Source organism: Atheta coriaria, unplaced genomic scaffold, assembly GCF_025399875.1.
Source record: "Atheta coriaria isolate IRGN ID8LTWV9N9 unplaced genomic scaffold, Caltech_Dcor_3.1 hic_scaffold_4_pilon, whole genome shotgun sequence".
Classification (NCBI taxonomy): domain Eukaryota; kingdom Metazoa; phylum Arthropoda; class Insecta; order Coleoptera; family Staphylinidae; genus Dalotia; species Dalotia coriaria.
Genome location: NW_027045446.1, coordinates 3,151,602 through 3,165,427, shown reverse-complemented (window position 1 = coordinate 3,165,427; position 13,826 = coordinate 3,151,602). Strand labels below are relative to the sequence as shown.

The 13,826-nt window shown below is 42.1% G+C and overlaps 8 protein-coding genes across 13 annotated transcripts in view; 1 reads left to right on the top strand and 7 right to left on the bottom strand.

Moving 5' to 3' along the window:
- dlg1 (discs large 1) overlaps positions 1-13,826 on the top strand; it is a 142,891-nt gene that overhangs the window by 68,610 nt on the left and 60,455 nt on the right. The gene's annotated exons all lie outside the window — the stretch shown is intronic.
- Positions 574-1,338, bottom strand: LOC135791325 (larval cuticle protein A3A-like). The gene is made up of 2 exons (XM_065301706.1): positions 1,315-1,338; positions 574-1,233 (listed from the first exon to the last, which is right to left on the bottom strand). Exons 1-2 carry the CDS (start codon positions 1,324-1,326, stop codon positions 574-576), a joined length of 672 nt encoding a protein of 223 aa, XP_065157778.1. The 5' UTR covers positions 1,327-1,338.
- LOC135791333 (larval cuticle protein A3A-like) lies at positions 2,444-3,044 on the bottom strand. The gene is made up of 2 exons (XM_065301713.1): positions 3,018-3,044; positions 2,444-2,942 (listed from the first exon to the last, which is right to left on the bottom strand). The coding sequence occupies exons 1-2, from the start codon at positions 3,027-3,029 to the stop codon at positions 2,499-2,501; spliced, it is 456 nt and encodes a 151-aa protein (XP_065157785.1). The 5' UTR covers positions 3,030-3,044; the 3' UTR covers positions 2,444-2,498.
- On the bottom strand, positions 4,051-4,884 carry LOC135791326 (larval cuticle protein A3A-like). Its single transcript, XM_065301707.1, has 2 exons — positions 4,851-4,884; positions 4,051-4,760 (listed from the first exon to the last, which is right to left on the bottom strand). The coding sequence occupies exons 1-2, from the start codon at positions 4,860-4,862 to the stop codon at positions 4,122-4,124; spliced, it is 651 nt and encodes a 216-aa protein (XP_065157779.1). The 5' UTR covers positions 4,863-4,884; the 3' UTR covers positions 4,051-4,121.
- LOC135791323 (larval cuticle protein A3A-like) lies at positions 6,191-7,065 on the bottom strand. Its single transcript, XM_065301705.1, has 2 exons — positions 7,034-7,065; positions 6,191-6,955 (listed from the first exon to the last, which is right to left on the bottom strand). The coding sequence occupies exons 1-2, from the start codon at positions 7,043-7,045 to the stop codon at positions 6,281-6,283; spliced, it is 687 nt and encodes a 228-aa protein (XP_065157777.1). The 5' UTR covers positions 7,046-7,065; the 3' UTR covers positions 6,191-6,280.
- LOC135791327 (larval cuticle protein A3A-like) lies at positions 7,939-8,834 on the bottom strand. Its single transcript, XM_065301708.1, has 2 exons — positions 8,712-8,834; positions 7,939-8,656 (listed from the first exon to the last, which is right to left on the bottom strand). Exons 1-2 carry the CDS (start codon positions 8,721-8,723, stop codon positions 8,024-8,026), a joined length of 645 nt encoding a protein of 214 aa, XP_065157780.1. The 5' UTR covers positions 8,724-8,834; the 3' UTR covers positions 7,939-8,023.
- LOC135791321 (cuticle protein-like) lies at positions 9,887-11,094 on the bottom strand. Its single transcript, XM_065301703.1, has 2 exons — positions 11,011-11,094; positions 9,887-10,922 (listed from the first exon to the last, which is right to left on the bottom strand). Exons 1-2 carry the CDS (start codon positions 11,020-11,022, stop codon positions 9,954-9,956), a joined length of 981 nt encoding a protein of 326 aa, XP_065157775.1. The 5' UTR covers positions 11,023-11,094; the 3' UTR covers positions 9,887-9,953.
- LOC135791328 (larval cuticle protein A2B-like) lies at positions 11,458-12,483 on the bottom strand. Its single transcript, XM_065301709.1, has 2 exons — positions 12,232-12,483; positions 11,458-12,175 (listed from the first exon to the last, which is right to left on the bottom strand). Exons 1-2 carry the CDS (start codon positions 12,241-12,243, stop codon positions 11,582-11,584), a joined length of 606 nt encoding a protein of 201 aa, XP_065157781.1. The 5' UTR covers positions 12,244-12,483; the 3' UTR covers positions 11,458-11,581.

Sequence of the window (13,826 nt, the reverse complement as noted above, 5' to 3'; positions counted from 1 at the left end):
AAATGACGAATGTCTGGCCGTCACGGGCTCTTAGTCTATTGCTCATTCTACTATATTATATTATCTGGTAAATTTAAGAAGTAATCTACATTCTTTTTATTTAAATAAAATTTATTCTCATCTTTCACTAACCGAATTTTTATAAAAGAATTTTCTTGCGTGTAGAAATTATAGAGAGAATATTACATAATGATGTATTCATTTTTTTTATGCATACTTTTATTATGCATATAAATGTGTTAATTACAATTTTGTGGATGTTCATGAACCATGAAAATATGTAGAATATTATTCCTTAAAAATATTTACAAATATTCCGCTAAAATAGTACCATATGGATAGTTACTTTTATGGAGCAGTTATGAATTTAGGTATTCACCTTGTACCCGCTAAAATTTACAAGGTCACTACCTAATAATATTAATTATTAACTAATTAAATTATTGCAAATAGAAGCAGTTTGCGTAATAATAGAGCAAGGGTATAGATCAGTTTTCAATTGATAAAGTAAAAGCATATCTTGGATTTTCAATATTTTATTTCATCATAAATTAGGTTACAATTTTTAATAATTTAATGGTGGTACACGGCAGCTGGGGAAGCATAGGTGGAGTAGGCGGCGACTGGGGCAGCTACTTTAGCGACGACTGGGGCGGCGTAAGCATGAGCAACTGGAGCAGCATAGGCGTGGTGAGCGATTGGGGCGGCGTAGGCAGCGTGAGCTACTGGGGCAGCATAGGCGTGGTGGGCAATGGGGGCAGCATAAGCAGCATGGGCAATGGGGGCGGCGTAAGCGGCGACCTTAGCTACTGGGGCGGCATAGGCGACTGGAGCAGCGACCTTGGCGACGACTGGTGCAACAGCCTTAACGGCAAGGGGTTCACGACGGACAACAGCGTTGAAACCGTGGATTGGGTCAGCGGTGTAGTCAACAGTACGACGGAAACCATCAGAGTCGGTCAAGGAGTAAGAGCCCTGGACAACATCTCCGTCACGGGATTCAACTTGGCTCTTGCTGTCACCGGTCAGATGGTCATCAACACCATATCCGTAGCTGTATTGTGGATGAGGGTCGTAGGCTTCAGCAACTACGGCCTTGGCAACTGGGGCAGCATAAGCCAAGGGAGCGGCTACTTTAGCAATAGGGGCGGCGTAAGCCAAAGGGGCGGCGGCGTAGGTGTTGGCAATCACACCAGCATTGGCGGCGGCGACCAAAGCGGCGAAAGCGACGAACTAAAATTAAATAATCCAATTAATAAACTCGTTGTTGTTGGCGAGGCACAATAGTCTTTGGTAAATGTAAGAAGCATGTACCTTGAAGACCATGATGAAGCTGTTGTGTTGAGTTACAAACAAACTGTGATTGACCATTGGCTCGTGCGGCTATTTATATCGTATGAAAAAAGCTTTCTCTGACGCGACGGTTAGCAAGGATTTCATTATTCGGTTATGACCTGCTACCACCACCGCAAGACAAGGTCGTCTAAACTTGTTCACATTTAAACTGGAGCAATCGAAAATTGTGCTTCGGAGAAATGGTTTTCACTTTTTATTATTATTTTTGTCATTTGGTAACAGACCTCATACAGCTAACAGTTGAAGTAACATTAACAAATTACGTCCTCGGATTTATATTATTATTGAGCATTGTACTAATTATTCATAATTACTAATTGTTTTCTATGCATTATGATGAAAATGAATGTAGGTATTATTGCCTTAAGTAGATTTCCGTTAATTGCATTATTTTGTTTGATAGCGGAGAATATGTTCAGAAGTGTCTACGTGAATAATGGAAATTAATTTGTGTTTACCTGGAAATCATTATTATACGATTACTCGTTAATCTTGAAAATTAAAAGCGATGGATACAAACCGATTACAGATGCTTACTTTACGGAATTTTGTTTATAGTATAATTTAATATAATAAAATATAAAAATTTATATCGGCAAAATTTAGAAAAAGTGACTAAAAATACTATAAAGGGTGCTTTTTCATATTTTTAATGAAAAGTTTTTCGGTGAATATTTCGTAACCTCAAAGCGATAGAGAAGAGCGGATTGAAGATTATGAATCTACGAGAAATTCTCTATTAGAAAATAATAAAATCGGGAAAATAAGAGGAATTGAAAATAATTCATAAGGAAAAATGGGTAAAATAGAAAAAAATTTTGGCAATTTTTTGGTTCGTTAAATTCTATATATGATAATTCTGTATAAACAATGCGAATATTTAGTTTAATGACTATATCAAAGTATATAATAATTTCAAAAATGTTGTTGCATTTCCAATATTTATTATGATATGCGAGCATAATATTCATGAAAATTTATTTGATTTCAAAGTACTGGTGCACAACAAATCAAATTATTTAATGAAGTTTGTCAGATGCAAACTCATCGATAGCTCATCCGGGTGTAAAAAGTGATTACTCAAAACTAGGTTTTTCAATAATTTATTTCAGCATAAATAAATAAATAAATAAATTTTTCATTTAATGGTGGTAGTAGGCAGCTGGGGCAGCATAGGCGAGGGGAGCGGCTACTTTGGCAACGACTGGGGCAACAGCCTTAACGGCAAGGGGTTCACGACGGACAACAGCGTTGAAACCGTGGATTGGATCAGCGGTGTAGTCAACAGTACGACGGAAACCATCAGAGTCGGTCAAGGAATAAGAACCCTGGACAACATCACCATCACGTTGTTCGTGTTGGCTCTTGCTGTCACCGGTCAGATGGTCATCAACACCATATCCGTAGTTGTATTGTGGATGAGGGTCGTAGGCCTCAGCAACAACAGCCTTGGCTACTGGGGCAGCATAAGCCAAAGGAGCGGCTACTTTAGCAATAGGGGCTGCGTAAGCCAAGGGGGCGGCGGCGTAGGTGTTAGCAATCACACCAGCATTGGCAGCGGCGACCAAAGCGGCGAAAGCGACAAACTGTAAACAGATAATCCGATTATAGCTCCTTGCAAAAGTCTTTGTTTAATAGTCGATGTAACACTAAACAAGTACCTTGAAGACCATGTTGATGTTGTTCAGTTGAGTTCGAAACAAACTATACTCCAACAGTGACTTGTACTGCTATTTATACTGGATATAATACACCACCAATTCGCCAACCGGATAATATGTCGTAACAATGCGAAATATTGATTGGTCACCTCACCATCGATAAGATACGTGTATTTGCAAACTTGCTTGGGCACTGTTCGAGTTTTGGGATACGCGTAATATTACGCACGCAAATTATACGCGATTAGATGTGTGTAATTAGAAATGCTCCAGTTTTATAAATACATTTATTCAGCGGGTTTTGACTCTTTTTGTGGTTTTTAATCAAGTCTTATAATCTAGATCACATTGAGGTAATTTTGGAATTTTGTCCTTAGCCTTAGACATATTACTGTCACATAATACCAAATGTGCTTTGATTTGACGTATAAGTTTAGAACAGATATGTGGCTGAAATTGTTGTTAGTGACAGAATGCGGCCCACGCAATTTTATGATCTTGTCTAACTCGATCTGTATTACATCAGCCATTCATGCAGCTAAATTAGAGTAGTACAATGGCAGTACTTTCTCTATTACAGTAATATGAGTATTATAGTCTGCGGATGGTTAAATGGTAAATTTTTATGCGTCATTAGCTTATCTAAATTATATTGTGTTATTGGCAGCCCATTTCTAAAACTACGTTTGTTTTTGAACAAAAAAATGAAAATTGAAATTAGGAAGTAATCAGGAAATTTATTAAAGTGAAACTATAAATGTATAAGAAATATTTCGCTTTATTAACACATGAACCATCAAGATTGACAAAACTTTTATTATTTAATCAATCATATCAAACATAAGCAATCAACATCAACATTAAAATGCTTCAAGTTAATTTAGCTCCAGAGAGAATAATTGATCAATTTTTGTTATTTTTTAGCTGATATATAATTATGGGGTTAAATTATATACGAAATCTGACTTGGAATAAGCGATAGATCTATTCGGGGTCTTTAGAAAGAGGGTTAAAGGGGATGAAAGCACAATAGTTTAGCAGTTGCATAGATTTTATTTTTTCAGTAATAAATATAATAAATATATGCTGAGATTTTTGGAATCCTTAATGGTGGTAGTAGGCAGCTGGGCCAGCGGCGTAGGCTACTGGAGCGGCAACCTTAGCGATTGGGGCAGCGTAGGCATGAGCTACTGGAGCAGCATAAGCGTGGGCTACTGGGGCAGCATAGGCAGCATGAGCAACTGGGGCGGCGTAAGCGGCGACCTTAGCTACTGGAGCGGCATAGGCGACTGGAGCAGCGACCTTGGCGACGACTGGGGCAACAGCCTTAACGGCGAGAGGCTCACGACGAACAACAGCGTTGAAACCGTGGATTGGGTCAGCGGTGTAGTCAACAGTACGACGGAAACCATCAGAGTCGGTCAAGGAGTAAGAACCCTGGACAACATCACCGTCACGTTGTTCGTGTTGGCTCTTGCTGTCACCAGTCAGATGGTCATCAACACCATATCCGTAGTTGTATTGTGGATGAGGGTCGTAGGCTTCAGCAACAACAGCCTTGGCAACTGGGGCAGCATAAGCGACTGGGGCAGCGACTTTAGCGATGGGGGAAGCATAAGCATGAGCAACTGGGGCAGCATAAGCGGCATGGGCCACTGGGGCGGCGTATCCACCATAAGCCACTGGAGCGGCTGGGAGGAGACCAGCATTGGCAACAGCCAAGAGGGTAGCGAGAGCGACGAACTAGAAACAAATCGTAATTTAATATCCACTAATTCACTACCTCATAACACTTTAAACACTATAATCAATTTGATGGTTAATAGTCCATACCTTGAAAGCCATTTTACTTGATGTCTTGAGACTAGTCAACGAGTGAACTGTGCTCACCGTTCCGGATCACCGAGTTTATATACTTGATTAACACATTCACAATTTTTGGTGGTGGTTCATCCACACCCTAATTGCGGACCCACCTCAAACAAGGTCACGGTTACCTACGCGCACGGATTTCACTCGTCGTCGAAATGTCTCACTTTTTCTGCGCCCAGCGATCAGATTGCGCGAGCAGGTCATTCAATGGCTCCACTTTCGTTTGCGCCGACGGCAATTCCATCAGACCCTAACCCAATTTTATTGCCACGCCAAGAATCATAATGATTTTACACTCTACCAACAATCAACTAAATATATCACATAAATCACACGTAATCTCAGCAATTTTTATTAAACTATAACAATTAGGTCTTCACGAAGTGATTACTTTACAATTTACAATATAACCAAGGTTAATTTCTTCTTAACTACTCGTAAAACAATTCAATCAAGTTCGATGGTATTGCGTGATTGAAATTTTGCGCCAGCGCATATTATGTGACCATGCGCGAATTAATCCACAGGAAATTGAGAAATGTGCGGTGTGCGTCATGCGTTTTCTGACAATTATTTCAGCAGACACGTCAACGTCTTCATAACAAATAGAATCCAAAGATACTCATTCATCCTCCTTCGGGGAACTTGTTGATGAAACAATTCGATTTTCAGTTGGTGTCTTTCCGCTGTGGAATTTCACATTGATTGATCGCATGGGATGTGCGTTATGGGTACCGGGCTAATTTAATTTGCATTAGTTTAAGACATAGTTTGACGTCTCCTTTGCAATTTCTCTGTTTAGTTATCTCACAACTGCACGTTTTCGTCTTTCTCGAAAATGTCACTTATCGATAGAGAGGCAGAGCGAGATCGAGAATAATTGCGAGCGCGGCAGGCGGTGCCGAGCTGGAACAAACTAATTAATTAGTTTGACTTCTTAAATGTATGCCGAAGGCAGAGAGATTCAGAACTAGTAGTTCGACAATATACATACTCTAATTACCACAGGGATCTGGGATCTTTGTTTCGGTTAAAATTTGTATTCTCATTGATTCAGCGGGGGAGGAAAAAAGTTAAAAATTAGTTAAGTTAATTAAAAAACGTTTTCTATTTGGTGGTTTCAGCACGTCTTGCTGTTTTGCATGTTGGGTAGGTACGTTCTTTGAATAGTAAATCATGTTTGGTAGAAAGCTATTAGATTCGTGTCCTGGGCCTTCAGATGCAAACATGACTCAATTTGCATGATACAATCCACATGGATGTACATAACATACAGGGTGTTTTAATATAATCAATGGATATTAATTTTCAATTTGCTTTAATAAATTGGTAAATTAAAAAATAAAATAGTTACACATTAAGTTATATATACAAAGAGTCATATGACACATTTAGTGATGGTAGTAGGCAGCACCAAGAGGGGCGGCAACTGGGGCGGCATGCACGGCATGAGCAACTGGGGCAGCTGCGTAGTGTGCGACTGGAGCAGCAGCGTAGTGGGCTACTGGGGCAGCAGCATAGGTCTTAGCGACGACTGGCGCAGCAGCATAGGCAACAGGGGCGGCAACTTTGGCAACAACTGGAGCAGCAGCTACTTTAGCAACCAAAGCCTCTTTGCGGACAACAGCGTTGAAACCATGGACATCATCAGCGGTGTAGTCAACAGTACGCTTGGTGCCGTCTGGGTCAACAACGGAGTAGGAGCCTTGGACAACATCACCATCACGAACTTCGTGTTGGGATTTGCTGTCACCAGTCAGATGGTCTTCAACACCGTAACCGTATTGGTATTGTGGATGAGGGTCGAATTCTTCAGCGACAACGGTCTTGGCTAGAACTGGGGCGGCTACTTTGGCAACTGGGGCGGCGTAGGCTACAGGGGCGGCATAGGCGACTGGAGCGGCGACTTTAGCAATGGGAGCAGCATAGGCGTGGGCAACTGGAGCAGCATAGGCAGCGTGGGCTACTGGGGCAGCTACAGCATGGGCGCTGTAGGCTACGGGGGCGGCAACTGGGGCCAAAACTCCAGCATTGGCAACAGCCAAAAGGGCGGCGAAAGAAACAAACTGCAACAAATAAATATTATTTATTGTTATTCAACATAAAAATATTTTTTAGAAAAATCAAAAGAAATCGATATTTACCTTGAATGCCATGTTGACTCGACTAAGCGATTGAAGACCGAATTGTGAAGAGTACGCCTGCATGCTGCGCTTATATATTTCGCGAAGAGGAACCAAGCGAGGAGAGTTAGTGGGGCGAACCAGAGACCTACCCAAAATTGACCGAAATTAAATTCGCCATAGCACAGCCAGTTACCAATGCGCCGCCCTTGGAAAGGTCAATTTCTTATTTATGTCGACTTTCAGCGTGCTGCACCACGCGTTGAGACATGCACGGAATAATGCGCTTTTTACAAAACAATGTGGACATGAACGTGTTGCGTCACGCATCAACAGACGGTGCGCACATCAATTACAACTTTAACATCACACAACATATGTGCCGTTGGACAGTAGCAATATCATCATGAAGCAATATACAAGTATTGATTATTAAGTTTTAATAACATCAAATTCACACAAATAAAACGCCTAAAATCTGCCTAAAATTAATTGCAATAAATGCAATCGCAATTAGTTTATGTTTTAATGGCATTAAAATTGTTCTGGTATTGAATTTAAGTTCGAAAATATATTAAACATTAATTCGTATAAAATCAGCCTTGTGATGTTGAAATTTGACACTGAAAACGATAAAATTATCATAATTCATAAATGAATAGATTTGCTCTCGCGATAGAACGAAATAGAAACTTGAATATTTATTTTTGGTAATTCACGCTCAATAGCAACGCCGAATTTGTTTGCGCGTTAATTGCTTCATTCTGCATATTGAGATTGAGAGTGTTCAATGACCATGATCTGTCTTAAAATTCCCACGGAATTCTCATGCTATTCTTTAGCATTTACTTTTTTTTAAACAATTACAATAATAGCAGGAAATATTTATGTTTTTTGCAGTTTTAAATTAAATTACTCAATTAAAATTAAATGATAATCAAATTTTATTTATAATGATGGTGCGGGTCTTACAATAGGTCAATAAATATAATAACAGCCAGAGTATTTCACTTAGTGAATGTAGGTTGTGGGCGCTGGGTATGCCAGTTTGGCAATAGGGGCCTGATAAGCAAGAGGAGCTGGAGCAGCATAGGTCAAAGGAGCTGGTGCTTGGTAGGCAAGTGGAGCGGGAGCTTGGTAGCTGATGGGAGTTGCCAATGTTTTGGTGATCAATGGTGTGGCCAAGGGAGCAGCGTGCAACGCTGGAGCATATGCTACAGGTGTGGCAACTTTGGCGATGACTGGGGTGGCAACCTTGGTAACAACAGGGGCACCGAGTGGTTCACGACGGACAACCGCGTTGAATCCATGGATTGGGTCAGAGGTGTATTCTACAATACGGCGGTAACCATCGGGATCGTTCAAAGCATAACGACCGGTGACGATGTCTCCGTCACGCTGTTCATGTTGTTCCTTGTTGTCACCAGTGAGACCATCCTGGACATCATAACCGAAGTTGTATTGAGCTGGGGCGTATTCTTCTTGGACCAGGGTTTTGGTGAGGACAGGGGTGGCGATTTTAGCGATTGGTGCAGCGTAGGTTTTTACTGGAGCAGCGTAGGCCAATGGTGCGCTGTATTGAAGTTGTGGGCTTGCTAGGAGACCAGCGTTGGCAATTGCCAAAAGTGTGGCAAAGACTACAAACTGCAACAAATCAACTTATTAGAATCAATTTTAGTAAATGAAGAGAAAAAAATACTTGGAATGCCATTTTGGAGATTTGAAGATTGTTAAAGTACTGTAGTGACTGTTCGAAGAACTGAAGCACAGAAGACTCTGATGCAAACTGCAATCATCCAGCGCAATTTATACCAAAAACTCTACCAACCCTTGCAATACCAAAATACGAGTATCTTCAAGTACAAGTACAAGTACATGACAAAAACTCACAAAACAGGTATTGGTGCAAACATCTTGCATATTGCACTCCAAAAACAGAGAAAGGGTAAAAGTGCAATAAGTATTCAACATGTTGACATTGAAGCCCATTATACGAGAAGTTACCATGTCACAAGATATGCTCTCAATTTTGCACACTTCTGAGCTAAAATCCTATTAGGTTCAAAAATAATTCACTCGCTTGGCTTGAATGATTCATCAATGCTAACACTGGAATTGAGTTCTTACGATGTTATCATAGTGATTCTCTCGTCTTCTCTGATCCAGAAGAGCGATTACGTTTAATTGCGTTTCACTAATCGCCGCACGCATCGATGCTTTCGATTTCGATTGACGGCGTGTGTGTGAACTTGCGTGGTGCTCCTCCATCAGGCCCGTCAGTTTGGAAGCGTCGTAACTTTTACTTTCTTCGTCAATTGTGCGAGTGTAAGCGGCGACGACGTTGTTCGACATACCTGCGCTTGGTTTAGTGCGACCGAGCTTAACCGGGTTAATCGGCAGTGAAATGTAATTCATTACTTAACAAGTTACGTATTTGGCATTGAATTCACATAGCCTTTGGATACGCTGTGTGTGTAGCACGTTCTCTCTGCGTGACAATTATGTCGCTCTTATTTCGCGTGTTGAATTATTGAATATTGATGCTAAATATGTGTTTTAGAGGAAATCACATAGAAGTTTATCGTTTTTTGCAAATGTATGTAACTTATGAGGAGTTGTACGCAAATTTGTTGCTGTAATGTAGGTGGTTTTGTTAAATTTGGTTACTTTTACTTGTGTTTTACTCGCGCGCAGATGGCCCTGAGACAAAACTGCTTCTTTAAAGGTCAGCGCTGGGAGTGGTCGGTCGATATTCGGCATCGCCAAATTAGTAGCTGGCAAAATGTTAAACGATGCAATACTAATTTATCACAGAATTGTTGCTGTTTGTTCGTGCAGCTTTAGACATATTGATAAATATGATGGATGCAATAGTTTTTAAGTTTTTTATATAGATAAAAGAATATTTTACACATGGCTTAAGTTACGTCAGGGATGCTATTTAATAGTAAGCCTTAGCGATTGGGGCGGCGTAGGCGGAGTAGGCAGCTGGGCCGTAGTGGGCGTAGGCAGCTGGGGCGGCATAAGCACCATAGGCGGCGACTGGGGCAGCGGCGTAAGCGGCCTTAGCGACGACTGGGGCGGCAGCATAGGTGGCTACAGCTGGGGCAGCGACGGCATGGGTGGAGTAAGCGACAGCTGGGGCGGCATAAGCGGCCTTAGCGACGACTGGAGCAGCAGCGTAGGTGGCGACTGGAGCAGCAGCATAGGTGGCGACTGGGGCAGCGACGGCGGCCTTAGCGACAACTGGAGCAGCGGCGTAAGTGGCGACTGGGGCAGCATAAGTAGCCTTGGCAACAACTGGGGCAGCAGCATAGGTAGCGACAGCTGGGGCAGCAACAGCGTGGGTGGAGTAAGCGACAGCTGGGGCAGCATAAGCGGCCTTAGCTACAACTGGGGCAGCAGCATAGGTGGCGACTGGGGCAGCATAAGCGGCCTTAGCTACAACTGGGGCAGCGGCGTAGGTAGCGACGGCTGGGGCAGCAACAACTGGGGCGGCGGCAGCATAGGTGGCAACAGCTGGGGCAGCAACAACTGGGGCAGCGACTTTAGCGACGACTGGGGCAGCAAGTGGGGTCTTGCTCACAACAGCGTTGAAACCGTTGACATCATCAGCGGTGTAGTCAACAGTGCGCTTGGTACCATCAGCATCAACAAGGGAGTATTGGCCATGGACAACATCTCCGCTGCGGGATTCTACTTGGCTCTTGTGATCACCGGTCAAAGAGTCAGAGACGCCGTAGGAGTAGGTGTATTGTGGGTTGGGGTCATAGGGTTCAGCAACAACGGTCTTGGCGAGCACTGGGGCGGCAGCGGCGTAAGCTACTGGGGCAGCAGCATAACCGACTGGGGCGGCAACATGAGCCAAACCAGCGTTGGCGACAGCGACGAAAGCGGCGAAAACGACGAACTACATAAAAAAACAATCAAAATTACTCATTTTATTCCATTAAAAATTATTCCCAAGTAAGTGAAGAACGAAGAACTTCAATACACACCTTGAAAGCCATTGTTGATCACTGAGTATCTAACACAGGTAAACTGATGACAAGCTAGAAGTCCGCCGGCATTTATATAGGACCTTTGGTCAGCATTTCCTATTTGATTCACACCAATGAGGACCACGCCCGGGAGGTCATTCTTTGCTTACATATTGTTAAGACCACCGACCTTTCCTGGGCGTGGGGGGCTGATCAAAAAATTAAACTAGTTTAGAGCGCACAAACAGCAGCACTTTGAATGCGGAGATGATTAGCATATTTCATATTCGCATGGTAACATAGCGTACCAGTGTCTTGTCTTATTCAATACCTCGAAATTCTATGAGACAAAAACTTTTGGTTACGAAAATCCGCTTCCGAGATCCTATTCGTTACTGCTCGACAAAACGACCTTGTCATTGCCGTTTTAAACTAAGTTACACGACGAAAGTCGAAAGTAAAAAATACATTACACAGTTTTATTTCATATTAAAGGTATTCATACATATATACACATTGATCAAAATCAGAATAGTTGCTGCAATTGTATTACATTACATAATGGAGGAGGCATTATGTAATTTGCATTTTAGACGACTGTTACATAGGGCGATGCAAAACCCACGGGTTGTCGCACAAGATGAGCATGCGGAGCAGTGTAGGCGACTGGTGCTGGTGCAGCCACAAGATGCGCATGTGAAGCTGGAGCAACTAATCTCTGAGCATGAAAATGGGGCGCAGTAGCAATTTTGGCAACAACCGGAGCTGGTGCCAGAACACGAGCAGCTGGCACCGGTGCAGCGATCCTAACCGGGGCAGGTGCTACCGGGGCAGCTACCACTGGTGCAACTGGAGCAGCACGACTGACAACAGCGTTGAATCCGTTGACAGGGTCAGCAGTGTAATCCACAATGCGCTTGGTGCCATCAGGTTCGATGAGGGAGTACTGTCCCTGGACGATGTCACCATTGCGGTTCTCAATCTGCGATTTGAAGTCCCCGGTGAGGGTATCCTGGACATCGTAGGCGAAACTATACTGCGGTGCGGGATCAAATTCACTCTCAGCCAATTTCGCAGAAACAGCTACATGTGCCACTGGTGCAGCAGCAACCGGAACAATCGCAGCGGCTGGAGCCGAGGATGCAAAGCGAGTTGCCGTGATAGCCACGATTAGAATCACCAACTAAAAATGAACAATTATTATATTACCACACTTTTAATGGATTTAATTCATGGTACCTTAGATGCCATTGTATTGCTTGTGATTGATGTGGCTTGAAGTGATTTGATTAACTGATAACAAATCGTTTTCGCCGCGGGCTTTTATACCAAACAATTGCGCCTCATCGACTCATCTCGAATTTCACAATTTCACGCGACCGCTTGCATTCGGGTCCGGGCGGCGCATACTAATTAAGCTTGATAGGATGCAAGTCCATAGCCAATCTAGTCCGGGCGACTCCGCAATGCTCGTTACATTAACATCGCCAACTAATTCAATGCCTCGATGAAGTCGCAATATCGCCTCTCGGTCGCATCGCGACTATTACGCTTACTGGAAATTAGTATGGCAGCATTGTCGCTGCAGTTTGCATAAGACTTAATTACGCCGACAACGCTAGGTGTGCGCGGACCCTTATAGAATACTAAAAAGTTAAACATAATTGGGCAATTTAATTCAAACGAATACTGTTATAGCACATCATAATTGAATCGGTCGTTATGCATACGATAATGAGCGGGGTGTTCCTGAAAGTTGCAACGAAACATTGTTAAAAAACTCGGCGCAGAACGCAGAACATCAAAGAAACGTCCTTGCTAATTATTTGCTTTACTTAAAAACCTTGAATATTCGAGTCGACGAGGCGTCTTGTTGATTTTAATGTATGCATTTGTGAATTTACTACCATAAGCAGAAGTAGTATTATTGAGCAAGTTTTTGACTTCCTTAATTAATAACATTAAGTTTTAAACTTTGTACTTACATTAAACGCTTGTTAATTTTATATCTTTCTAATGTCATGAACATTTAGTGCTGTCAGTTGCATACAGAAACAGTTATCTTCTGCTTGCTTGGACTACGAATTTGATTTGTACATATTTACTGTCCAAACTTGCGAAACGTGAAATTTGCATTTGCATTGTATGCATTCTGTATTATGCACACCTGATGTGCATTAGTATTACCTACAATGATAAAATTCTGATATTTAATACTTTTTACGTAGTAAATCTCATTCGCACTAAATCTAAGATAATAAATAAAGTTTACGACTATAGGTTCTTATGGCACACAATGAATTTTCATTTCGTATCACCTCCGAGGCAAAAGTGTCTTAATGTTACACTCTGGAAGAGCGCCCAATAAAAGTGTTGCAACTTTTACGCACATAACGCGCATAAAAGTTACTAAGTAAAAATAAGTGCCCACATGGCGCACATGCTTCACATTTACCTCGTTTACCTGCTTAATTGCGGCACTGTGGTGTAACCTTTTGCTTTGCGTGAAAGTTTTTTGCCGAATGCGCTTTATGTGCGCCCAAAAACTGATAATTGTCTCTTGTTTCAACTGCAGCGGCTTATAATATTAAGCTCATCAAGCGTATATTTAATTATTTATTCTGACATCTGCTGTGTTTCTGACATTTTCGAGCCTGCAATGCACTTGCATTGCATTTTTTGAATGATCCAATCAAGAAAGGGAAAGGACTGGCAGGTTTGGAGTATCTGGTGACCGGATGGTGAAGGCGAATGTCTGTGCAGCCGCTATTTATATTATGCAATCGTCAGTGCCTCTTACATTATGTGCCAAAAAATAGTTGAAAATTATTTTA